The sequence below is a fragment of the Monomorium pharaonis genome, chromosome 9 (genome assembly GCF_013373865.1).
Source record: "Monomorium pharaonis isolate MP-MQ-018 chromosome 9, ASM1337386v2, whole genome shotgun sequence".
Taxonomy (NCBI): domain Eukaryota; kingdom Metazoa; phylum Arthropoda; class Insecta; order Hymenoptera; family Formicidae; genus Monomorium; species Monomorium pharaonis.
This window is the reverse complement of record NC_050475.1, coordinates 19,293,317-19,321,179: the sequence shown is the minus strand read 5'-3', so window position 1 is coordinate 19,321,179 and position 27,863 is coordinate 19,293,317. Positions and strand designations below refer to the sequence as shown.

General features: G+C 35.9%; 2 protein-coding genes across 11 annotated transcripts in view; both read left to right on the top strand.

The window, feature by feature from the left end:
- LOC105839218 (growth factor receptor-bound protein 14) overlaps positions 1-27,863 on the top strand; it is a 295,416-nt gene that overhangs the window by 170,298 nt on the left and 97,255 nt on the right. The gene's annotated exons all lie outside the window — the stretch shown is intronic.
- On the top strand, positions 19,233-24,388 carry LOC118647395 (actin cytoskeleton-regulatory complex protein PAN1-like). The gene is made up of 3 exons (XM_036292226.1): positions 19,233-21,144; positions 21,245-21,366; positions 21,576-24,388. The coding sequence occupies exons 1-2, from the start codon at positions 20,610-20,612 to the stop codon at positions 21,361-21,363; spliced, it is 654 nt and encodes a 217-aa protein (XP_036148119.1). The 5' UTR covers positions 19,233-20,609; the 3' UTR covers positions 21,364-21,366; positions 21,576-24,388.

Here is a 27,863-nt window from a genome sequence, read left to right as displayed (position 1 = left end):
TCTTCGTCGAATTCGATCCGACATTCTCATCTCATCGTGTCAACGCGACCCGCATATTAATCGGCGCGTATCGTCCTCACGATTCCGCCGACAGTTTCGCCCGCAATTCGGCGAAATTTCCGAATTAATAGCAACGGCGACGTGGCACTCGGAGAAACACAAGGCGACTCCGTCCGTACGGCGTGTTACGTTGAGGGGGAAACATAACTTCGAATCGGACGTGTCCGCGTTTAAGCGTTGAACGTATAGCGAAATACACCGTGACACAGTGACGAAACGATGAATGACGCGTTGGTCGTCGCGAGGTCTTATCGTGCGAGGATGGGCCCGAAAGGAAAAGAGGATAGACGAGAGAGAACGAGCACACGCAGGCAAAGCACTGGGATGGTATCGATTTTGCGAGTTGCTACGTAAGATATCAAGGTTTCGCGGCGCGGCGAGGCGCGTATCTCGACGTGGGGTTTCCCCTTTAGCGGGGAGATCAGCGAGACCGCTACGGTGTCTTGGCGCGCGACGGCTCTTCCTCGTCTCTGTGATTTATAGCAACCTCCGTGATCACGATAGTTACGGCGATGGTAGTAGTGGGCGGGTGGTGGGTCGGGGGCGTATTCGTTGCTCGTTGCCGATGGTACGCATACACGGTGTCCTCGGATTTCCGCGTTGTCTCTCGTCCCGAATACCTTTCAGTGCGTACTATTCGATATCGTCAGTTTGCCTAAGTACGTAATAAACTGTAGAGTATTAAACCGACCGGGTGTATTCGTACTCGGCTTTACCCGGCATAACGGCGATAGGCCTGCAATTATGCAAAACTCTTCGAGTCAAACCAACCTTAAAGATGCATACGCGATGAGAAAATTATATATGGCGCGTCGGCTGATTAGTGTAATTTTTATACTAAAGATTTAACAATTGTATGAAATCGAAGACTTTGTCGGGGGAATCTTTTTTCGCATTTGCCTTTTAATACTTTTGCCATTGATACTTGAATTCCATTGGCAAAGTAAATTCTGACTAGCGGAGGGTATAGCACATCATTGATGCGTACTTTGTAGGGAGAATCTGCTCAGAATTAATGACGAAAAGTCGTATTAAGGATCAAGGACGACACCCTGTAGAAAGTACGAAGGAAAGTCGACTTTGCGGCCGCGCTTATGCACGCGTCTTTGCTAACCACGATTCAACATCGCGTCTCGCCGTAATTCTTAATAAAGCTTTATGACCCCCGTAGAGATGTAAATTACTTGTCGCCGCGACTCGATTAATAATAGCGTAATGTTACCGCGGTCGTAAAGGGATCCGGGACCTTTGCCATGTGTTTCACATTTGCATTTATCGCGCGCGTGTCGTAGGACGATCGATTGAAAAGTAAAAGAAGAACCCGCGAGGAGAAACGCGTATTCGCTGAGATATAAGCGGATGAAAATAATTGTACGATCAAGAAGACTTCGAGGAGTTACGTCAAGATATATAGAAAATTAAACATATTCAATTAAGCTACACACTATTTGGAGTATACAACATGTATAACTTCTTTTTGCAGAAGAAGAAATTTATTTCCCACAATGAAATTCAGGGAGCAAAATATCTTGTGGTATATTTTATAAAGTAACGCACTCGTTTCGTTATCTACTCAATTATCTACTTGTTTCATACATACAATTGACGTCACTACTGCTATATTAGTCATGAAATGTGCTATTGCAGGTATAATCTGATACATGACGATCTGCGAACACGCTCGTTATACACTACGACGATGGATTAACACGCGTGCATACGTACAATCGTAACGCAAATGAGCGCGATTCATTATTCCACATAATGCAATGGCGTCATCAGAAAATATATGAAAATTGCTCTTATTTATTTTCTGTCTGCTTACTTATTACGTGACTGCTTTATTGCAAGGACAAGAGAAACTGGCGACTTTTATCACCGTTCTTTTTTTATGCCGCTAATAAATATAAAGTTGAACAATTATTAATGTAAAGAAAATTGTAAATAAAATTAATATAAGAGCAGTCATAAATGTGTAGAGAGAAATGAATTTAAACGTAAAATAAATGTTACAGATAACTCTTATGAGAAAGAAATATAGAGAATTCAGAGGAAAGCGGTTTCAATGCTGGGTATATATAGAAATGTATGCTCGATGCGTCGTGGAGAATGTTTTACGAATTGGCAAAGAAACAGAGAAGTGCACACGAGCGCGATAGAGTTTTAGTATGTATGTGTGTGTACGTAGCTGTATGTGCATATTGGTTGAGTTTTTCACCGGAAGTGAGAAATTTTACGACTCCCCGCGTTGAGACGGTGGACATTTATAGTGACGTGACGTAATCTCGCAGCAATAAGCGCAAAAAGGATTGTGTGGCTTTACCGATGAGCAAAACTCGATCGGTCGAAACGACCTCTCTTTCTCTTTTTCTTCTTTCCTCTTCTTTTTTTTTTTTATTACCGAGAATTGTCTGAAGGATATTGCGTCGCCTTTCAAGCTCGATAATACCAGACACCATTTACAACGGCCGCGGTTTACAGTGCGACTTAATAGAATTGAGTTTCTTCGGCGTCTCAAATTTTAGTTAACTTGTTAATGCGAAGTATTCCCTTCTTCTAAACACTCGCGGGTTGACGGTTTTTTTTTTTTAACAATTCGAATGAAGAGACACGTTTCAATTGTACGACATCGCAAAATTACAATTTAATGATTCGCAACAGAGTACGAAGTGGGCGAATCCATAATTCGCAGACGCAATTTTCTGCTTAAAAAAAAAGGACAGATTGAAGTGTAATTTGTGCCTTGCGTTGAGAGGTGCCTAATATGGCATGTCATATATTTAATTTTCACTTTCCAAGGAACAATTATGAGTAAGTAAGTAGGTCGGAGGAGGAGGACGAGGAGGAGGAGATCTACCATTAATTCGCGAACGTGTTCTCGTGACTGTATGTCGCGTTTGTGTGTCGCACGAGTTAACGAGAATGTTGAAAGGAGGATCGAGAGAATGATGACAGCGAGAACTTCGAAATATCTTCGAGCCTCTTTAAGTAACGCACTTCCTCGCGTGTCACTGGGTTACCGTGTTTTCCCCGCAAAACCCACGGAGGAAAAAGTTTCCTTCGTGAATCTCCGCCGCCCACTCCTCCTCTCCTTCGCTCCCTTTCGCTCCCTCCTCGGGAATCTACCCAAGTAACGTCCTTTGGGCCTACAGCAGGTTCACTCGTCACTCGGGGTGGCGATGATGCGGGGGGAGGTAGAGTATGAGGCGCCGGGGGGGTGTGAAAGGGCGTGGAGGACGCCAGGGGATTAAGAAACGCCGAGGAGAAATCGTAGGAGAACGAAGTCGTCGAATCGGGAGGAAGAATTATATCGCACCTAAATCATACACGACGTCGGCGCGAGGCCGTTTTATTTCACTGGTATGTTTTACCGGGTCGGAGCAAAAGATGAGAGCGGTGCAACGAAGGGACGAAGATCTTCCCTCGTCGTATCCTTTCTGCTCGCCTTTCCCTTTGCTCCCTCTCTTTCTCTCTGCTCGAAAACCAGCGGGAACGAACACGCCCTTTCTCCCCCGTGGCAAGTCAATACGAAAAATACAAGGAAAATCCATACCCGGGCCACAGGGAGGAACGACGCAGGTTTTTCCTTCCAACGTCAGAGTCGTCGCCGCTGCCATCGTCGTTGTCGTCATTGCCGGCAAAACGATCCTTTGATAAAGCAGCGATGCATGCAGATGGCTTGTAGGGAAGAAACGGGCTCAATAAAAACGGTAACAATGGCCCGGGTGTGAGGTAACGTGGGCGTGGGTTGAAAAAAAATAGGGATGAAAGGGAGATCTCTGAAGGTGGAGTCAAGAAAAAGAGCTTGCGGAAAGGAAGGTATCCCTGTAAAAGCGCTGCAATTTCAATTCAACTAATTTAATTCAATGTTTACTTTTCTCATTACTTTATTTTTATTTGCTTATACTCTCGACGGTTTGTATTTCGCGGATAAAAGTGGGCGATAAAAATTCTATTTATTAAAGTTTATATGCCGTGTATGTATATATTTCTTACGTCGGTTCTGATACCAGTTGATTCCGAATTCTTTCGTAAATATTCCCTGTGCTCACGAAATTCCGAAGCATTCGACGTAGGCTGCACTAGGTTTTTCTCTCCTCCCCCGCTCCACTTTCGCCTTTAAACGCGCCGTGATGAAGCCTCCTCCAAATTGCACGTTAGACTACAACGTGGCGTCATTTAATCATCCGCTCTTAGAGAGGACGAGTCGAAAATGACTCCTCGTCGGTCTCAGGCCGCTCGTCATTCTTTCGGACACGATACAATCTTCTCCCCATTCTTCTCTGTGGCACAAAGTAGCGTCGTTCCCAAGCAAGCCCAGATTTAACCGGGGTCCTCTCTTTGCCTTCTCTTCCTACCCCTCCGTGTGACTCGCCTTTCTCTTTTTTTTTTCCTTCGGAGATACGCTGCTCGTAAAATTTTTAAAAGCATCCTTCGGCGACTTTGTCTCCCACTGAATTGTTCCCTTCTCTGCCTCCCCCCTTCTCTCTCCTCCTTTCCTGTAGCTTCTCTTTCTGTTCTATTCCATCGCCTGGGACGACGCGATTATCGACGGGACCGACACCAGACGTCCGAGGAAAATCACGATAATCCCCCCCGGTCGTTTGTAAAATTTGGCGCGCTCGTAAAACCGAGAGAGACGGTAGTTACGTGCCCGGGAGAAGAGATAGAAGGGAGATGTTATGAGTGGCCCGGAGAGAAGGGGAGGGGGGGGGTGATCCCTTTCCGAAACGCTCCCGCGGTGCTCCAGCCCTAGTCGTAAAATCGTCCCAAGCCGTAGGGACTTTGCCTTTCCTAAGAACGTATCCGGAGCGTTTCCGAGTATCGATCCTGGGGCAGCGAGGATCCAGGCCCGGCATTACAGGCAGCCTAGTTTCGAGCTAATTGCTAAGCCGAGCTTACTTAACGCAGATAGTTGATGCGATCGGGGGAGTCTTTTAATCGGCCATGCCGAAAATTAAGAAATGCCTATCCCTCTCCCGGGAATTTTTAATAAAGGGTTAGTTGTGTAATTGACCCTTTTTTTTATGAAGCTGTGTTGTCGCTTTTGCTGCAAAAAGTTTACCCAATTAATTAGCCGTTGAGCGTCGTGGGAGTGCCGGATTTTAATTCCGCAAGATCGATCGAGTGAACCAAGTTGATCTCGTGCAATCGCGAGAGAGGTGGATTTCTTTCCTTCGTCTCGGCGGATCGTAACGTTTTTATGTTCCTTTGTACCGCCGTTTCCGGCTTTCATTCCTCCGTCGACTAAATCGACAGCGTATCCTCTTCCTCTTCTTTCTATTCTTCCTACATTCGTGAATTTTTATGTTCACGGAATTTTGCTCTACTTAAATCTCTCCTGCCGAGTCATCCGAGCTTCGGTATTCACTTAAAACCGAAACGCGCAGACGTCGCGAAAAATCGTTCCCATCGATTTATTCGCCGGGACTCGGGCGAATTTTTGGGAATCGTTTTCCTGTTGTCCTTTGGACGGGACAACACGATATGTAGCGCGAGGGGTCGACACCGTTTAAGCGTGTCCCTGTATCTTGAATTTTACGAGCGCCACAAAAACATTCCCCCGCGCGGTCCGTCCGGCCGCGAAAAAGCAGCCTCGTAAAATCAGAAGCGGGGGTAGACCGACAACTTTCATCTTGAGCCCTTATATTCGCTATTTTCCACGAAGAAATGGCGAAACTTTGACGCTCGCCGCGTTCTCTACGGGCTCTACGGTCGTTCGTTGTTCTCGCGGCGAAGCCCCGGAGCTTGCGGATCCCGAAACTCGGCTTAGTTACGAGAATAACATTGCCGCGCTACAGGCAATAAACGTATCCTTCAAAATCTAAAGGCATAATAACAATTTGATACCGTGGCGCTTTTATTTGCAAGAGCGTTTTACTACATTTGTTTGCGAAATGTGCGGAATTGTTTGGCCCGTCTGGATTGACATTGAAAACTCGACACGATCGCTGTTTATTCTTAATCCTCAAAAATGTATTTTTGTACAAAACAACTTAGATTTAACATTACAAAATGTCTGTACAATACAAATTATAACAAAATACTTTTTTTAAAAAAATACAAAATAATTTGGCATTATAAATGTGTGAAATTTTAACAAAATCATCTTATTAAAAAAAAATATTTTCCCTACAAAAGAAATGATATGAAGAAAATGCGCCAACTAAAAAAATGGATGTTTATACGAACTAGAACATCTACTTTATTATTATTATTCTTTGACTGGCGTTCATAGTTTGGTTTTTTATTAAGCCCATATGAGACTAAAGATTGATATTGGGATTGAATTGAATAAAATGTAACCAATCACAGGTACAAATATTCTTTAACTTTGCTTTGGTTGGTCTAATTTCAATTTAATCTCAATCTTAATCTGTAGTCTGATATGGCTTAAAATTGTTTTAAGTTTGTCTTTAGATACAATTTCATTGAAAATGAAGTATTTAACAATAAACTTAAGATTTTAAATATAAGATCAAACTATAAATATCAGTCTTTTATATTAAATTATTGGCTGTTGTGCGCCGATACAAGGCTGTTGCGCGCTTTTAAAAAACAAAAAAAAAACAAAAAATTATTTTCTCTACAAAAAAAATGATATGAAGGAAATGCGCCAACTATAAAAATAGATGTTTATACGAATTCTTTGGCTGGCATTTATAGTTTGATTTTTTATTAAGCCCGTATCAGATTAGAGATTGATATTGGGATTGAATTGAATGAAATGTAACCAATCACAGGAACAAAACAAATATTCTTTAACTTTGCTTCGATTGGTTAAATTCCAATTCAATCTCAATCTCAATTTCTAGTTTGATATAACTTAAGATTGTTTTAAGTTTTCTTTAGATACAATTTCATTAAGAATGAAGTATTTAACGATAAACTTAAGATCTTAAATATAAGATCAAACTATAAATATCAGCCTTTTATATTAAATTATTGGCTGCTGTGCGCCAATACGAGACTGCTGCGCGCCTGTAAAAAACAAAATTGTCAGGAAGCATATCAGCAAGAAATAAAGGAGATAATATTGAGCTGGCAAATAAGTATTTTAATACAAATAAATCACAAATATTACAAATAAATATTTTAATATAAATAAATATTTTACTACAAAAACTTGGCGCTGCTAAACCGAATAATTTGCTTTAATACAAAATCGCTTTCTTACAATCTAACTTACATACTAAAATAATAACTACATAAAATTACAATTTTTCTTACAATCGAATAACATACACGCACACATGAGAGAGAAAGAGAGAGACACACATATTCGAACGTACGCACGCGTGAGAGAGAAAAAGATACACACATGTTCGAACGTACCCACGCATAAGAGATTTATAAATTAAATTATATACTAAACAAACACACAAACACACACATACACACACACACACACACACAACATTCAAATGCATGTAGAAAAAAAAGAAGAGAGCTGGCAAATTATTCGGTTTAGCAGCGCCAAGTTTTTGTAGTAAAATATTTATTTATATTAAAATATTTATTTGTAATATTTGTGATTTATTTGTATTAAAATACTTATTTGCCAGCTCAATATTATCTCCTTTATTTCTTGCTGATATGCTTCCTGACAATTTTGTTTTTTACAGGCGCGCAGCAGTCTCGTATTGGCGCACAGCAGCCAATAATTTAATATAAAAGGCTGATATTTATAGTTTGATCTTATATTTAAGATCTTAAGTTTATCGTTAAATACTTCATTCTTAATGAAATTGTATCTAAAGAAAACTTAAAACAATCTTAAGTTATATCAAACTAGAAATTGAGATTGAGATTGAATTGGAATTTAACCAATCGAAGCAAAGTTAAAGAATATTTGTTTTGTTCCTGTGATTGGTTACATTTCATTCAATTCAATCCCAATATCAATCTCTAATCTGATACGGGCTTAATAAAAAATCAAACTATAAATGCCAGCCAAAGAATTCGTATAAACATCTATTTTTATAGTTGGCGCATTTCCTTCATATCATTTTTTTTGTAGAGAAAATAATTTTTTGTTTTTTTTTTGTTTTTTAAAAGCGCGCAACAGCCTTGTATCGGCGCACAACAGCCAATAATTTAATATAAAAGACTGATATTTATAGTTTGATCTTATATTTAAAATCTTAAGTTTATTGTTAAATACTTCATTTTCAATGAAATTGTATCTAAAGACAAACTTAAAACAATTTTAAGCCATATCAGACTACAGATTAAGATTGAGATTAAATTGAAATTAGACCAACCAAAGCAAAGTTAAAGAATATTTGTACCTGTGATTGGTTACATTTTATTCAATTCAATCCCAATATCAATCTTTAGTCTCATATGGGCTTAATAAAAAACCAAACTATGAACGCCAGTCAAAGAATAATAATAATAAAGTAGATGTTCTAGTTCGTATAAACATCCATTTTTTTAGTTGGCGCATTTTCTTCATATCATTTCTTTTGTAGGGAAAATATTTTTTTTTAATAAGATGATTTTGTTAAAATTTCACACATTTATAATGCCAAATTATTTTGTATTTTTTTAAAAAAAGTATTTTGTTATAATTTGTATTGTACAGACATTTTGTAATGTTAAATCTAAGTTGTTTTGTACAAAAATACATTTTTGAGGATGTTTCTTCGCGCGCGTATACTTGGCGCTTTTTGTACCTTTTTTTAAAAAGGTAATTTTGGTGGGATTTCACTCATTTTGTAGTGTAAGCTATCTCATTTCTTTTTATTATAATATATATGGAGATTCTTAAAACAATTTGAAAGTTAGTACCAAATTAAAGATGGAGATTGAAATTGAATTGAAATTTAATATATTGGTTTTGTTTTTTCTGCTTACATTTCAATTCAATCTCAACTTCAATCTCCAATCTGATATGGGCTTAATGGAAGCTTAAATTATGAATGTCAGCCAAAGTATGATAATAAAATAATAAGTAGGTGTTCTAATTCGTATAAAAATTTTAACGCATTTTTCTGTATTATTACTTTTGTAAAAAGAATAATTTTTTTGTTTTTTATAAAGTTTATAAAATAATTTTGTTATGACAACATATTATAGTGTTAAATTATTTTATACAAGAATTTATTTTTGTGCACATATATTAATATGAAAACGTCTTCATCTTTGTCTTCTATTATTTTGCTTAATAAATATAAATGTTATAACCAGATCAATTACGGTCTATGTAATTTTTCAATATGATTATTTTTATCAACTTTTTGTAAGAAAAGTACATAAAGATCTTTGGCACCTCTGGGCCAGCGGCTTTTTTTAATTCGCGCATCATCAATTTCAATCCAAATATTGGATGATCCTTCTCTACATATATTTGTATAATGTCCTTCTTCAATACATAAACCACTATGAAATATAGCATTCATTACTTTATACGATTGTCCAGCTATTAATACTTTAGTCGTAGGAATAGAAGATATATTAAAATTACGTATTGCTTTCACTACTTTACCTTCTTGTAATGAAAATAATGCTAAATGAATAATAATTATATCATTCGTCAATGTAAGTTTATTTTTAAACAATATATCATTTCCTGAACAATGTTCACATAACCCTTTATCTGATCGACACCAATGTGAAAATGTAACATGTAATAAATCGTTAAGATTATAGCTCTTTTTTTTCAAATTGTTAATAGATATTGAAATAACTAAATTATTATAACTGATTGTTTTAGTAATATTACAAGAATTACATCGAGTAGTAGAAGTTATTTGATGTTCTACTGATTGTCTTATACCGTCATAATTTGTACACAAAACTGTAAAAAACTCGAGTGCATCTCGTTTTACGTTCATTGAAAATAATTCTCCTAAATATTGTCGAATATCATGTGTATTCAAATTACGCATTCCATATTCATATCGATGCATTAACATACGTAAAACATTTGATTTGTCACAATTAGACAATTGCTTTCTAATAGCACATAAATGCAATAGACATTGTATAACTGCATTAGCGTAACATGATACATTGTCTGTATTTTGAAAACCACGTAAAATCCAAGTAGTATTTATTTGTAATGTTTGATTTTGACCATTCTCCTGAACACAAGCGATTACTTTCGACAATGTCCATGGAATATCTTTCACTTTGCAGTGACGTTCTTTTGGAACAGAAATTGTTTCTACTTCTGGTTTGTACTTATATCTTAGCCGATTATATTCGTCAATAGCTTTTCTATCAGCTGTCACTGAAGAAGGATCAAAGTTAATGAGATGCAACCCTTTTAGAGACGTTACTCGTGACAATGCAACATAAACTTGACCACAATTAAATATAGAGTTGCCTACATCCATAACGGCACTTTGTAAGCTCAATCCTTGACATTTATGAATGGTTATTCCATAACTTACACACAGTGGAAATTGTTTTCTGATAACAAAAGCATTATCAATCACTTCAAATTTGACGCTCACTCTTTCAATTAAATATTCTAATCCTGATGGCAAAAGAAGTTTAATTTTTTCTACATAACCAGTAGACGTATCTTGTACCACCGAGACTACTTTAGCTATTGTACCATTCACAAGACCCAAAGTAGCATCAATATTACGTCTTATCATAACTTTTGCTCCAATCTTAATTACAATTTCTTTTGAAAGTCCAGCAGTTTTGGAATTATCATCATCATTATTCGACAACACTTTTAAAACTTTCTTTTTTACATATGGAGTACAGTTAATTGTATCTTCGGCAATTAGTAATATCTCTTTCGAAACAATACGATTTAACATAGCTGTATTAAGAACTTCACACATATCACGAGTAGGTAATAAACAAACAGTGTCCGATGGCAAATTGTCCATAAAATCACATATTTCCTTTAATCTCGATTCCATAGAATTACCTTTAAAAGATATTTTTCTACTTTCAAGATTGGCACAATCAGACCTTGTCAATGAACCGATACGAATTTTCGACAACAATTGTCGATAAGTATCATCCTCTTGCTGACGCATATTAATCGTCAATTCATCATAATAAAATAATGTAGTCCACAAATTAACGGTAATTAAAGAACCAACACATGTCTTAATTTTGTCATTAGATAATTGCACAAAAACAGGATCCTCACGTACGGGAGGTAATTGAAGCAAATCGCCAAATAAAAGAATGTGTTTTCGACCGAACCAACCCTCTTCAACATCATTAGTATCAAATATTTCACTTAATCGAAGATGTATGTACATTAAAGTCAAATTTGATATCATTGACACTTCATCAATCACAAAAAGAACAACATCTTTGAGCTCTGCACGTAAAACTTTTAAAACATGATTAGCCAATGGTTTATACTTTGAAGTCTGACCATGTTCAACAGGTAATTGGAGCAATCTGTGAACTGTCAAACCATCAATATTAAACGCTGCTATACCAGTAGGTGCCGCTAGAGCAGTATCTTTGTTAAGATTTTGTTTTATCCAGCATTTAATTGTTTTAATTAAGAAACTTTTTCCAGTTCCACCTTCTCCACTAACATATAATCGTAATATTGAATTCCTCAACCTTACAGTATCAATAACTCTATCGAATACTCTTTTTTGATCCGAATTTAATTTTGTTATCATTTCAGAAACATCGATTTTCTCATCTATTTTATCACCAAGATCTCTAAAATCTTGCATCGCTTCACCAGCTTCTATATTTTGAACACCTATCGGATTATCAGGGTCATCCTGAGACACATTTTTTTGTAATTTTTCATCTTCTTGTCGAACCAACTCTTTTGCATTTTCAAATGCTTTTTGCAACTCTTGTATCTTTTCGTGGTATTGCAATGCCTCCGTAAGATGTAACTTTTCTTTTTCAAATGCTTGCGCATATGTATTACAATCATCTCTAAGATCCTTTAAATTTCGCCATGGTTTAAACATAAGCAATAAAGAAAAGAAATATTCTTCCGGTCGTGTTTCAACATTGTATTTATAGTGATTAATAAGACATGCGCGTCGTCGCCGTTTAAGATAATGACTATTATTTATTTTATAATATTCAATATTGTTACTTCGCGGTTCAATCGTCGTGATATCATACCATTGTACGAATTCATAAAGAGACACAGACTCCAATTCTTGCGATCTATTTGGATAATAATCATCTATTACAGATGGACAAAATATATCTGTAGATTCACCATCAAGAGTTTCAATTTCTTTACGACTTTTTAATTTCCGCTGTCGTATGCGATTAACGTTTAACCATTTAATAGTTGTATTGCGATCAGTCCCATATAAAGGAATACTTAGCAAAGTATCAGCAGCTTCAAGAGCTCCACATTCTCTATTAGTTAGAGATCGTAAACCAAAATTCCAAAGAACACTTGCCAATGATTTGCTTTTATTATTCTTAAAACTTTCAAGATCAAAGTCCGACAACTCACTTTTCCCTGGTTTATTCACATATTTAGTAACATACCATGTAAGCAGTGTCGACTTTTCACCAATATATTGTATATCCATATTTCCTTCCCATGCAGTAAGAAGAGCAGAATTGTAATCATTAATATCAACTTCATCAGCCATTCGAGGAAGATCATACAATCTGCTTTGATGTTTTAATTGTTTTCTGCCTGCTATCGAAGTTGCTACATCTCTCATACGCAGTGTTTCAGTAACGGGACGAGGAAATCCAAAACGACAACAACGAATAACTTTACGTCCTACTTTTTTATTACGAAGACAATAATCATTATGTTTATGTCGTTGATGCGTAGTAACACGTCTGTACAATAATGGCGAAATATTTTTATCTGGCTTTTTGCAGGTTATGTATTTTAAAATAAATTTAGAAACTTCTTCTATAGAGGATTCACCGAAAATCGGTGCATCTTTAATCCAAACTAACAAGTGAAAATGTTGTATGCCTCTACCTTGATATTCTCGTCGCCAAAAATAGTGCGTTACTTCACCAATTGGACAATCTTTGGAACAAATAAAATCTATCATTGCTCGAAATTTATTATCAAGAAATCTCGACGTTGATACAGGATCTTTAGCAACAAGTTCACTGGTACTCAACGAAGAGTTTTGCCATCCATTAACTTCACGAATATAATCACCTAAATCGTCCCATAACCATTCACTAGGACTTAACGTTATAAACCATGTTGCAGGTCCATAATGTCGGGTCATACAATCTAAATCATTTCTTGGTTGACGCCAATATTGCTCAGTATTTCGAAGTGAAGAAAATATAGTATTTAAATTGGATTCCAACGCATCTTTAGACATAGCATCTAAGTATTCTGCAGCTGTATAACGACTTCGTGGATCAGTTATATTCATTTTATGATAAATTCCACGACTTAACTGACGAATATTCGCTTTATTTAACAAATAGAATAAATATTGTTGATTTAATCTAAATCGTGGATGCCTAGACGTTAAACGACATTTAATAAATTCATGCTCTTGAAGTTTGACCGGTCTTTTTTCATCACATTGTCCATTCGAACCGAATGGATATAAATCTGGAAAACACATCAAATCCAAATTTTTTTCGCGATTATCCAAAGATGAATCTTGAATTTTTAACATTTGATACAAGGCAGTCGCAGTTTTATTTTCTTTTTTTTCATACAATGGATATATAGTATATTGCTCGTAGTAACTGTCACTTTCATCTTTTTGAGTTAACATAGCCTCACGCTGATGCAATGTAACTTCCACGTGATCTGTTATCTCTTGCATTTGTAAATCTGAATTATTTATCGGTTTACATTCTTCATTAAATAAAACTTCTGTATCATTTTTTGTTTCTTGAATATAAAATTCTGCATTATTAAGATTTCCTAAATTTAATTTATTGTGAGTATTGGGCAATACAATACCAGAATATAAGAAATTATTAATTCTCAACCATTTTAAAGCTTCATATATTTTTTTAAGATCCACTAAATCTTCCCAAATGATTTTTGATTTGGTTGGAATATTTCTTACCAAAATACATAGTTCATGATTTAAATTTATTGGATCAGTTTTAGAACATAATTTATCAAAAGTCTCCTGTAAGGGAAGTGGTAAATGAAAAGTTGTACCTTTAACTTTCTGTATTTTTTGTCTCTCAGGAATTTTTTTATTAAAAACTGTTCCCATTTTAACTACAGTTTGAAAAGCTTTAGCTCTCTGTATAAGCATTTTCTCAAATTGATTAAGGGACGATATTACCTCCGGTACATCATTAGCGAAGAGATTATTCAAAATGCAATAAGCAGGCAACAAACCGCTACGAAATTTTTTATCACAATAATGACATATATATTGCGGATTAATATTTTGTTGCTCTACGTATGCCATTAAATCTTTCCAAATTGGATTTTTTCTACGTGTCTGAAGTTTACTAATTTTAGAAACATTTTTTTTATAACAAAGTCTCTCACATGACACACAAATATACCGCGGTGTGTCCAATGAACGTTTTTTCAAAGCTATAAACGCATTATGATATTTAGAAATAATATCATCATCACTCAAAATTGTATCAGTTTGCTGATGCTTATACATATCTGCTTTCTCTTGTACTGAAGTTATAATTTGTTTTAATTTATCAACCTCACCAGAAGTTAACGCTTCATCCAGCTCTAACATTTTTTTATAAAAGCTGTAAAGTTGATAAAGCAAACGTCTAATATTTCTTACTTTTGGGAAATGAGGTGATAATAATTGCATTGGAATAGACATAGCTTTACAAAGATTTAAATCAATATAACAACTATGTGCATGGCCCTTCTTAGCATTACCTAATTTCTTATCAAAAATTGTCACAGTGCATTCATAAATTTTTTGCATTAATTCTGGTATGTTTTTTAAAGTACATTTATTTATAGCTTGTAGGAATTTTTGATATCGATCAATTAGAAACGGATTCTTAACTTTACATAAAATACTGCACAACCACGATTTTTTTGCTCGTGCTTCTATTAAAGGTAACGCATTAACAATTTGTCCTCTTGTATTTAATATTAAAGGTTCACTTATATTGACTTCGGATGAAGTTATATTATGATACATGGAATCTGTGAAATAATTCTCGGACGAAGCTGTATGTCTAGATATACCACATAACGCACTTAATTTATCATCAACTGTAGAATATTCTGCAGCAACAGTTAAACATGTTTCCGATTTATTTTTAAGCAGACTTAGCGTTTTATATATATTACGAATATAATTATTTCTAATAATGAAACACCAGCGTACAATTTGTTCTGTTTTTAGTCGTTCTTCAATATAACCTTTACTACAATCTGTAATTTTTTGTACATGTAAAATATTTTTAACTAATGTGTCAAAAGAACTGCGAATTTTTATAAAATTTGTTGATCGAAATTTTGAATACTTTTTATTAACATTTTTGGCAATATTGTAATTTTTCTCTGCAAATGTGGACTCAGATTTTCTTTTCTGATAATATCGCTTATTGTAAAGCCACTTACGATCAGAAGATAATTCTTTTTGTCTTTCTCGTTCACGCTCAGAATTGATAAAATAACGTATTCGTTTTTGTACACGTTGTTTTTCTAAAGTCTTTTTGTAGTGACATCGTTTTTTAATACGATTATTTTCTAAATGTTTTTTATAACGTTCTACTTTTTTAGCGCGATTATTTTGTAAGTCTCGTTTATATCGTTGGACTTGTTTAGCGCGATTATTTTGTAAGTCTCGTTTGTATCGTTGTAGCTGTTTAGCGCGATTATTTTCTAAATTCCGTTCATATTGACATCGCTTTTTAGCACGATTATTCTCTAAATCCTGTTGATATAGTCTTCGTTTTTTAGCACGATTAGTGTCTAAATCCTGTTGATATCGGAGCCGCTTTTTAACACGATAACTTTCTATTTTTTCACCATAATGCGCTTGGTTGTTACTATGTTTATTGTTTTCTTGCTGATATTGTTTATTTTTATTAATATGCCCTAATTCAAAATTATATTCCGAATATTTATTTTTATTTTCTGCATTTGTATTTTGAATGTTTATTTTTTCTTGCTTATTATCACTACATACATCACTATTAATAGTATTATTCATCTCATGATAAATATTTTCAATATACAATTCACTTTCTAATCCTTTATCAATCTTTTCAACATAAATATCATTTATTATTGATTGTACTTTTTTTTCTTTTAAACTTTGCGTTTTTATTAAATCGTTATTTAATTTTTTTGGGGTTTGCCAGGAATCATAATTTTTTTGAAATTGATTTAATTCTAGAGAAAAGTGCTCAATTTTATTGGATTCAAACATTTGTATTAAATGCGAACGCATTAAGTTAACGTCATATCTTACATTTTCTGGTTTAGTGTTAAAAAATAGCGAAACAGCAAATGCTATAGCAAAAACACCACAATCATGCGTATTCGGTTGTTCTTGCACAAAAGGAAATTTTACAGGACACTTAATAAAATCATACGTTGGAAATAATTTGTCTAAAAATTGTTTCTGACAGTCACTTAACATTTTTGAATTAAAAGAATCATAAATATATATATCCTTTGTATCATAATAACAACATGTCCAATGTAGTCCCAACCTCGTAACAGGTAATATTTGTATATGTCTTTTATTGGTTGGTATTGGTTGCACTCTATCTATTGTTTGTACTCGCCATGTTCCAACAGGTCTATAAGCTGAATACTTTTCTAAGAGATGATTAAAATGATCCATATGCAGATCATTTAACCATTCACCTTGAGCAATAATACTCTTTTGTTCTGACGACAGCGTCATTTCTCGACGTTTCTTTTTATTGACTTCAAAATCGTTTTTATTTTGTAGATGATTATTAGCAAATTTATTTTCTATATCTTTGTTTACTTCGTAAACTTTCACGTTATTTTTATATTTATTATTAGAATCAATATTTTCTACGCACGATTCATTTTGAGATTTATCAAACTGCTCAATATTTTTTGATATTAATATGCTTGATAATTCTTTTTTAGTTTGTTGAGAATTGCAAATTTTTTTATTCAATTTCTGTGATTGCGTTTTTTCACTTTGACGTTTGGTACGTAAACGAAACGCTTCAGCCTCTTTTGCTCTTATTACTGCTAATGGAAGCACTGTCTGAGGCACGCCATACTTTAAATCTTGAGGAAAGTGCTCAATCTTATTAAATTGAAAAAGGTCTAATAAGTGCGAGCGCATTTTGCTAATGTTGTATCTTACTTTTTCGGGTTTAATATTGAATAATAACGAAGTAGCAAAAGCTATTGCAAAAACCCCACAATCGTTACAGTTTGGTTGTTGTTGCACAGTAGGAAATCTTATAGGCTTTTTATCAAAAGAATAAAATGGAAATAATCGTCTCAAAACTTGTTCATGACGTTTGTGCAACTTCTTTTTATTAGACGAATCAAAAATATATATGTTTTTTCTATCATAGTAACAACACACCCAATGTCCATTAACATTTAATAGCTCATGTAACTTATACAAATGTAATGAACTAGATTCACAAGTATCTAAATCAAAATCAGAACTATGTAAAATCTGTATATGTTTTTCATTTTCTGACATAGACGGTATTGTATCAGGAATATAAGTTTGCAACGTACTAACGGGTTTATAACTTGAATTACTTTTTAAAAGGTGATTAAAATGCTCCATGTGCATATCTTCTAACCACCCACCTTGAACAATAATACTTTTTTCTTCTGACGAGAGCATTATTTGTTCTTTTGTTTTTATGGACATTTTTATGTAAAATAATTGTTTATAATAAATAGAACAATTTTGTATTAACGCACAGTTTATTAAGGCGCACAGCAACGTTTTTATATACGCGCACAGCAGCCGTATTTATATAAACGCGCAAAGCAGCCGTTTTTATATACGCGCACAGCAGCCGTATTTATATAACGCGCACAGCAGTCGTATTTATATAAACGCGCAAAGCAGCCGTTTTTATGCGCACAGCAACCGTTTTTTTTATATACGCGCACAGCAGCCGTATTTATATAAACGCGCAAAGCAGCCGTTTTTATATACGCGCACAGCAGCCGTATTTATATAAACGCGCACAGCAGCCGTTTTTATATACGCGCACAGCAGCCGTATTTATAAAAACACGCAAAGCAGCTGTATTATATATGTATAAAAAAGAAAAAATAAAAGGAAAAAAAAAGAAAAAGCCTTACCTCTCTTCTCTAAATCAGTAGATAATATAAGATCTATGTGACTAAAATAACACGTAAAAAAGAAATATTACATATAAAGCCTCATCTACAATAGCAGTAGTAGTAAAGTTGTAAGGTCATTGGCCAATATTCATAGTCAAATCTTATTTTAAGATTGTCTCAAGCAATGTCTTAAAATGCTAATACGACTCTGTGATTGGTTGATGACATCTTAAGACAGTACTTAAGATAATTTTAAATATGAAACCCGACTATAAATATTGGAACATAAAAGCTTTATACTCATTGGCTGTCGCAAATTACAACTACCTTACCACTATAGCTATTATAGACGAGGCTTAACATAGCATCTCAAAAGTCTGACCCACCCTCTAAAGCTCGGAAACGGCTTTAAAACATGATGAACACTTGGGCTTGACTTGGGCCGGTATTCATAGGCCGGTACCGGTATTAATAGTCAAATCTTATTTTAAAATCATTTCGAACAATATCTTAACATGCTAATACGGCTCTATAATTGGTTGATGGCATCTTAAGACAATACTTAAGATGATCTTAAATATAATGGCCTGTTCTTTTTCACTGCACTGCTGTACTCGTGCAATAAGTTAGAGTGAGAAAAAATATATTTGTCTTACTCTAACAGTGCAACAATGCAGCGAAAAAGAACAAGCCACAAGATTCGACTATAGCCAATATTCATAAATGTCTTATTTTTAATTAAAATTGTCTTAAGTACTGCCTTAAGATGTCATCAACCAATCAAAGTATTAGAACGGAATTTATAGACCGATCTTATTCAAGACCCATCTTAAGCACGATCTTGAGACGTCAATGCTGTTATTTCATTGGTTAAGTAAGTCTTAAGTCTGCTCGAAGCTAGACTTAAGACAATTCTTGAATCATAGGACGGAATTCATAGACCGATCTTAAGCTCAAGAATGGTCTTAAGTCTAGCTTCGAGCCGACTTAAGACTTACTTAACCAATGAAATAATAGCATTGACGTCTCAAGATCGTGCTTAAGATGGGTCTTAAGTAAAATTCGACTATGAATACCGGCCTTAAAATAAGACTCAAATATGAATACCGGGCTATGAATATTGGTCAGGTATTCAATAACGACAAGATTACAAGATCACCTTAATATTTATATACGTCCTCCTGACCTTGGCAACATCAAAGTCAAAATCATATTTTTTCCATTATTAATATCCTATCTACAATTTTCATCTGAAACATTTTTCCATATCTAAATCTAAAGCCATTTCCGAGACTTAGGAAATAAGTTAGTAGAGACGCTCTGTTTAAAAATAAAAATATTAATTTTTTTCCAGTTTACACTATTTTAATTATAACATAATATAAAAATCAAATAAAGGCAAACGAGCATTGAGAACGCAGTACTTATATCCATAAATATACTTATATTTTCATAATAACTCTTCAAAATTGACGAATTAGCTTTTTAATACAAAAGGTTCTATATTTCTAAAAAAATTATTATTGCTTTTCACATTTTTACTCCTTCAGAAATACAGAATCGACCACCTAAATCTATATTTAAATCCAAAAGTTTGATTATTTCAATCAGTAGTAGAACAAAAATATACATTGCAACGAATATGCTCAGATCATAAAATGTTAACATATTTAATTGTAAAAGCATTGTTAAAATTCGGATTGTCAGAATAAGTATAAACGTGTCAAAACCTATAAAAAATAACATAACCGTGTTTCACTTTTAATCGCGCCGCTTGCTTTTATCTAATTTTGTAAAATTCCAAGAGTCTATTTTAAAAATAGTTATACATTTATTTTGATACTTACTAAAATATTATTTTCAATACTTTCTTCTCACCTTTGATTTAATAATAATCAAATTATATTGATAATCTGTATCAATAATAAAGACAAACCGCGGCCATAAACAATCTGTCAACAATAAAGACATCATCCAAACGGCTATAAAATTTCTAAAGCTGTGTTCGCAAACGCTAGAAATAAAAACCTTTGATTGGTTAATTCTCTTATGCGTTATACATTAGGCTAACATTTCATGTATCGTACGACAAGTTAATTAGACTTTTCAATTGGCGATAAGATAGAGCATTTCTAGAAACTCGGAAATCTCTCTAATCTATGACCAATCGAAAACGTCCAATCAGTTGGTCGTACAACACATGAAATATTAGCTTTATGCGTTATGAAAAAATCTGTGCCGGGCCCCAGAAAGTGAAAAGATGGCGGTTAATGAAGACGTAATGTAAGTACATCATATTGTTAATATTACAAATATTTAAGAAATATACACATTCTTAGATATCTATACTAAACTAAAGAATAAATTTATTTTCAGAATGATGGAGACGGACTTGTCCGGAGACGAGATAATTGCACATGCAGCTTCTGAAATAGAGAAGCTGCATGTGCAACAAACGACGAATATGCCGCCAACGGCGGCGGCGGTGGCAGGACCCTCGGCATTGGCTCCGCCACCACCACCACCACCGCCGCCGACGGCGCCGACGACGTCGGCCCCACTACCTCTACCATCGCCGCCGTCGACATCGGCCCCACCATCGTCGCAGTCGCCGTCGACATCGGCCCTACCACCACCACCGCCGCCGACCTTACTATCAACAATACCGTTACCGCCGCCGCCACCGCCGATGGCGACGGCGACGGCGACGGCGGCGGCGGCGGCGGCGGCAGCGGCGGCGTCAGCCCCACCGATGTGGTGGGCCCCATGGATATGGCCGTGGGGAATTATGTCACCGTCGACATCGGCCCCACTATCATCGCCGCCGTCGACATCGGCCCCACTACCATCGCCGCCGTCGACATCGGCCCCACCACCACCATCAGCATTGTTGCCACAGCAATATACAAGACGTAAGTAACCAAGACCTTGCAGTGGTTTTTTCGCCTCTTTTTAATTAAATTGATAAAAATATTAATATTTTATTAATGTTTTATTTTTTCTTTTTTACAGCTCCTCGCTGGCAACGTGGAAATAAAAAATTTAAAAAAAGAGGCGGCGGGCAAAACCGCGGGAGAGGCCGTGGGAGAGGCCGTGGGAGAGGCCAAAACATATATATTACGTACCAATAAAAAGTAAGTAATATAAGTAATACGAAAACAATATGAGGCTTGTTCTTCGTCGCTGCACTGCTGTCTGGTGCAATAAGTTAGAATGAGAAAAAATATTTGTCTTATTCTAACTTACTGCACCGGTGCAGCAGTGCAGCGACAAAAAACAGGCCTATAGAAACAACACGTCACAATAAACGTGTATAAAATAATAATATTTTGTTTCGTTTCAGAGCACCTGTCCTGGGACAAAAACTCGCGCGCGTACAGTTGGCCGTGCCTCTTGATATATTTTAATTAACTGTATTTTAACTTTTTTAAATAAATATTAAGCATTCACATAAACACATCACTGTGCAGTTTTGAATTCACGTGGCCCGCATTTTCCTTTCCATAAGTATATAGGGAACAAGAATAGCTATTGCGGCTACTCCAGTCCACAGGTCTGGCGCAAGGAGATGGATCTGAGTGTGCCATGTGCAACCTGGAGATACGCTTACTGGAGGGTGAGATTAGTATTAATAATTTGCAACATCAGTGAACGCGAGTCAAAAAATTTTGATCTATTCGTGCATCCATGTGGGAGGAGTATTTTCATGGAGCATTGCAAGTAAGCTATCGAGAGCAGGTATACCTTGAAAGTCTTCTGTGAAGGGCAGATCAGACCTTTGAAGAACAGCAGTTGCGGTACAATATTATATTTAGACAGCATACAGTTTTACAACCTAACTTAAAGAATACTGTCAAATGCGTTGCCTCAGCTATTTAGTATCATATTAAGAATAGAACCTCGCAGCAATAGATCAATATATTTGATAAGAAACTGCACTCATTAACAATAATATATCACTTCTGTAAATCAGTGATCATAGTATGAATCTATTTCTACCTTTATTTCTGTATATATCTACTATATAATTTTTTTCACTTTCTTTTATTTAAAATTCTACAGTCTTAAATTCGATCCCCAGCTGTTCAACGTTGAATGATGGTACAGATTTAACTATGTAAGTACTTATATAGTCAAACATATCTATGCTTAAAACAGTATCTAACAGTATAAATCTATCTTTCAGAAAGGTGGTGTTTCTGATGATTATGATAAACTTAATTCAGAGCATAAGCCAATATTCTAAAAACATTGTTTAACCACTTAGCTCACCACTGACTATGCTATTATAACGTTATACTTTGAACACTTACTTATGTAGAAAGAAGATGCTGTAGATGCTGCAATTTAATATAAATCTTTCTTCCAGTGTATATACCAAATTACTTATTACTCTCAAATGTAATTTTTATGATGTAAGAAAATAATAGTTTAAAGTTAATAGCATTGATTGTATTAAGTTAACATAATCTGGAGCATAAGCAGATGTATAAATTTATTAAGACATTGTTGTTTAACGTCGTTTAGCTCACCGCTGACGGTGCCATTATTACTATTATTACATTATTATTATTTATTTTACTTATATTATATGCCAAATATTATTTCTTGTTTTATCAATATTTACAATAAACTGAATGAAAAGTGAAATGAGATACAGTAGAAACAACAAAATCTATAGAAAGTGATATTTGACATATGAGTAAAATAAATAATAATGTAATAATACTAATGTTGTAATGGCACCGTCAGCGGTGAGCTAAGCAGCGTTAAACAACAATGTCTGAATAAATTTATATATCTGCTTATGCTCTGGATTATGTTAACTAACTTTAAACTAAAGAATTTTCATTATCATTATTTTCTTAAATCATATAAATTACATTTGAGAGTAAGTAAAATTTGGCATATACACTGGAAGGAACATTTATATTAAATTGCAGCATCTACAGCATCTTCTTTCTGCATAAGTAAGTGTTCAAAGTAAACCAACGTTATAATAACACAGTCAGTAGTGAGCTAAGCGGCGTTAAACAATATTCTTAGAAATTTATATATCTGCTTATGCTCCGGATTAAGTTTGTCATAACATCAAAAACACCATCTCTCTGAAAGATAAATTTATACTGTTAGATACTGTTTTTAAGCACATATATCTTTGATTACAGAGTTAAAGATAGATACTATTTTTAAGCACTGCATGATGTATGGAAATTTTTTTTATCTGTATCATCATTCAATCGTTAAACAGCTGAAATCTTAGGATCAAACTTATTAAGACTATGGAATTTTAAATAAAGAAAAGTGAAAAAAAATTTCATAGTAGATATATACAGAAATAAAGGTAAAAATAGATTCACACTATGATCACTGATTTACAGAAGTAATATATTATCGTTAATGAGTGCAGTTTCTTATCAAATATATTGATCTATCGCTGCGAGGTTCTATTCTTAATATAATACTAAATAGCTGAGGCAATGCACGGTTTTTCAACGCACTTTGATGAGGCACGGTATTCTTTAAGTTAGGTTGTAAAACTGTATACTGTCCAAGTATAATATTGTACCACAACTGCTGTTCTTCTTCAAAGGTCTTATCTTCCCTTCACAGAGGACTTTCAGGGTACACCTGCTCTCGATAGCTTACTTGGAATGCTTCATGAAAACTCCTGGTACATAGATGCACCAACAAATCAAAGTCCTTGCGTTCACTGATATGATTGCAAATTATTAATATTAATCCCACTCTCCAGTAAGTGCATCTCCAGATTGCACATGGCACACTTAGACCCATTTCCTTGCACCCGACCTGTGGACTGGAGTAGATGCAACAGCTATTCTTGTTCCATATATTATTTTGCATATGGAAAGAAGAATGCAGGCCACGTGAATTTGAAACTGCACAGTGATGTTTGCGTGAAAGCAGTACGTTTTGAGTTAAATAGCTTGGGCATCAGAGTACTGGGTACTACTTTTGCTTGCCAACATTATCCTCTTTTTTTTTATAAATCACGATTTTGACTGCTTATCCATGGTAGTATACCCTTAGAGCGAGACACTTTTTCTTGTCTTTTTTTAATTTAATCAATGGTAGGACGTATAAACTTAGCGCGAGGCACTTCTTCCTCTCTTTCTTTTAAAACTAAAAATAAAACATAACACAAAGAATCAATCTTATTTCGGAATATTTATTTCATACAAAAAATGAAAATTTTGTGTAACTTATCTGATAATTTTCAAATTAGGCATAGCCATATTTTCTTCCATGATGTAATCTACGATGTAATATAAAAAATATGCATAAAACTAAATGATGCATAATAATAATAAAAATTAACTCGTCATTAACCTCGCGCATGTCAACAAGACACTAACCTCGAACTGTCACATGATTAACCTCATTACCTCAATACACGAATATACGGACGGCGCGCCGATCGCCAATCGCGATACAGATGGTTTGTTCTTTTTCACTGCACTGCTGCACTGGTGCAGTAAGTTAGAACACTAGTGTAGCAATATAGCTAAAAGGAACAAACCTATAGTTACTCGTGGGCCGTGTCAATTCGTAAGCCATCTATCGCGCGGAAAGCAACAGTACAAAATACAAACCGCCGCCATTTGTCCTGGCGGCCGGGCGACGACGATAATGACTACGACGTTTCTTAAACAGATTTACTCTTGAGCGAAAAACTTTAATCGCAATATCTTCGCTCGTAAGTTACGTAGCGGAAAAATAAAAATACTTTCATTATATAAATCGGATCCAAGCTATCCATTAAACTTATTTAGAAATCAATCGATTCAGCCGTTATTGAAAATCCGATAATTACAGAAAATCGCAAACGGCGTCTCGCGTAAAAGAAGCAGCGGTGGTGCCTCGCTGCGCGTACACTTGGCGCGAGGCACTACCGTGCCTCTTGACCGGGAGCGAGAGAGAACTGAATCTCTCTATACGGGAGAAAATAAAACGTTCTGCCGGTTTACGGGCGCCGTATCACGTCGTCTGCAAATAATTTGAAACTCGATTTACATGGGAAGAGTGTAATCGTTCATTTTTATGCGGATCACCGCCGTGTTATAAGATAATTCGGATTCACATGAGTCTACTACTGAGCAACGCAACACGGAATTTTATGACCCCTCATATCTTACTTACTCCGTATCCCCCACATAAAGAATTCCCATTGTGTGGTTTTTAAACGTGATTTATAGTGGATCTGTGCACACAAAGTGTTTTCTTTTTTTGGTTTTTTTTTTAACAAAATTGACTGTTGTTCTGTTCAAATTGATAAATGTTCTGTTGCGGAGAAACGTCTATAAGCAAGCGTCTTAATTTAGCTTAATGTTCTAGAAAAAATAGATTTTTTAAATACAGTTACCCATTTTGGATCTACAATTAAGTCAAATTATTTGGATTGTTTGTAACTCTACTTTGGGAAAAAATTTTAACCGTTTTCTTTTAGTTAAACAAGTCAATATTTTGGTAAGTCCCTTACTTAAATAAAAATGATCTTTATCTAGATCTCGACGGAACTAATTGAGAGATTTGACTAGTAACTTGAAAATCTTTGAAATACATAGAATAGCTAATGGCAATTTTTAATTAATACAGGGTTAATTTGAGAAATAATAAACGTAAAATTAGGGTTACGAACAATCCATATAATTTGATTACTTAATCGAAGGGCCCAAAGTAGGTTACAATCGTATTTTGGGAAAACTATTTTTCTCAGAGTATGGCATCTGTCATCTCGAAACGACCGAACTTCGCGGAGATGCGCGAGTCTTATTCGAGCTCGACGAGGCGGCTCCCGCGAATTCGGCGGCCGAATTCTGCGCAGCAAGGTCGTAAAGTAAAAAAGGCGAAGGTCACCTCTCTCTCTCTCTCTCTCTCTCTCTCTCTCTCTCTCTCTCTCTCTCTCTTTCTCTTTCTCTCTCTCTCTTTTCGCGAGAAAGAAATTGTGCATTCCTATGCGCACCGCGCTCGCAGATATATGGTGCTGCATGAGAAACCGACTCCCGCGATCCGTGACTATTTCAAGAAGAACGATCCTTCTCCCTCTTTCCCTCTTTCACCGTTTCTTCTCTCTGTGCAACGTCAGAGGCGTGTATCGCATTCGTGATGCTGCTGCTGCTGCTGCTGCTGCTGCTGCTGCTCCTCCGGGGCCGGAAAGCCGCGACATCGCCGAGATTGATCCCCCGAGCGCGCGCGTTCGCAACTGAGCGCGCGCCGATTTTGCAACGTTTTCATTTTCTTCTTGCCGCCGCGCATATCTGACAGCTTAGGCGAACGCCCGGAAATTACGCTACAAGTTTATTATAGGTCGAGGAGTACCGCTTCGGTACTTAATACTGTATAATTGAGGATAGGTATTAGCATATCTTTTCTGGTGTTTCAAAAAACCTTTCATTGGAGCTATAGAAATTCTTTTATTTCTAAAAGTAAATTTCTTTTCATAATTCTAATCACTAAGATTTATTTATTAAGATATATGTGAAAACACGGAGGAACAGAGAGAAAAAAAATTATTCCATTATTATATAATTAATATTTATTTTTCATCGTAATATACATGTGAGAGATTCCACAGACTTTCGACGAAAACGCGCGCTGTTGGATGAAACGCCGCGGTGTCGGGCGGGCCAATCGGGATACTTAATGAAATCTCGACGTTTCTCGTTAGAGAAACGAATAGTCTTTGAAAAACGTCGTCGTCGGGGCGACGGCGATATTCGGGCTGACCTCGTTTCGTGATGGCGAAAGACGTTAGCGGGGAAGACGTTTTCCCGCTCCCGCTCTCGCTCGTGCCCATTTGTCTACCGTGCGGCAGCCGGCTATTTTCGGGGGGGTTTTATTCGGGCACCCGGGAGTTTCTATCTGGCCCTTGTGTAATTCGCCTGGAGCAATGAAACACACGCGAGCGTCGTCGTCGTCTCGGCCACTTGAGAGAAATCAATTTTCACTCTTCGATCGTTAAATCCGGCGTACGTCGCCGCGCTTGCAAAAATCTCTCGCGCGAGACGAATCCACGACGGGGATATAACTGCCGGGAGTAAAGACAACAGAGGGAGGAAGAAGGGGGAGGAGGGACTATTTCGGTGTGTACTTTACATTATTCGTCGGGTCGCTCGTTAAAATGGCGGCGTCGCTGCCGCCGCCGAAGAAAATTGACTCTGAGAAAGCAACCTCGCTTTTTCCAGGATAGAATCCTCCACGAGGATATTACCCTCTCGATTAAAATAATGGCACGGGACATCTGGCCTCTTCTTCGGTGAATTAATTTTACATAACATCCCGATTGCGTCTCTTTAACGCGATATCCCGCTTCGCCGCGCTGCTCGGCAATTTTAATTTTAACATCTTCATATTATCGTTTAACATGACATCGCGGGACCGCATTTTATAGTTCACGGTGGCCTAACGAAGTCACCGCGACGTCTATGATGCATGTGTACGAGATTCGGAGTTGGCAGAGAACCGCGAATATAAATTTTTCCATGGGTTCTATCGATTATCCGCGACTGCAACGGCGCGCGTCCTTTGTCCCGGGGACACGGATGCTGTTCCTTCAGCTTTAAGAAGTTCTCAAAGGAACAAAGGTTCCTGTTTGCCGCACAAAATTCGA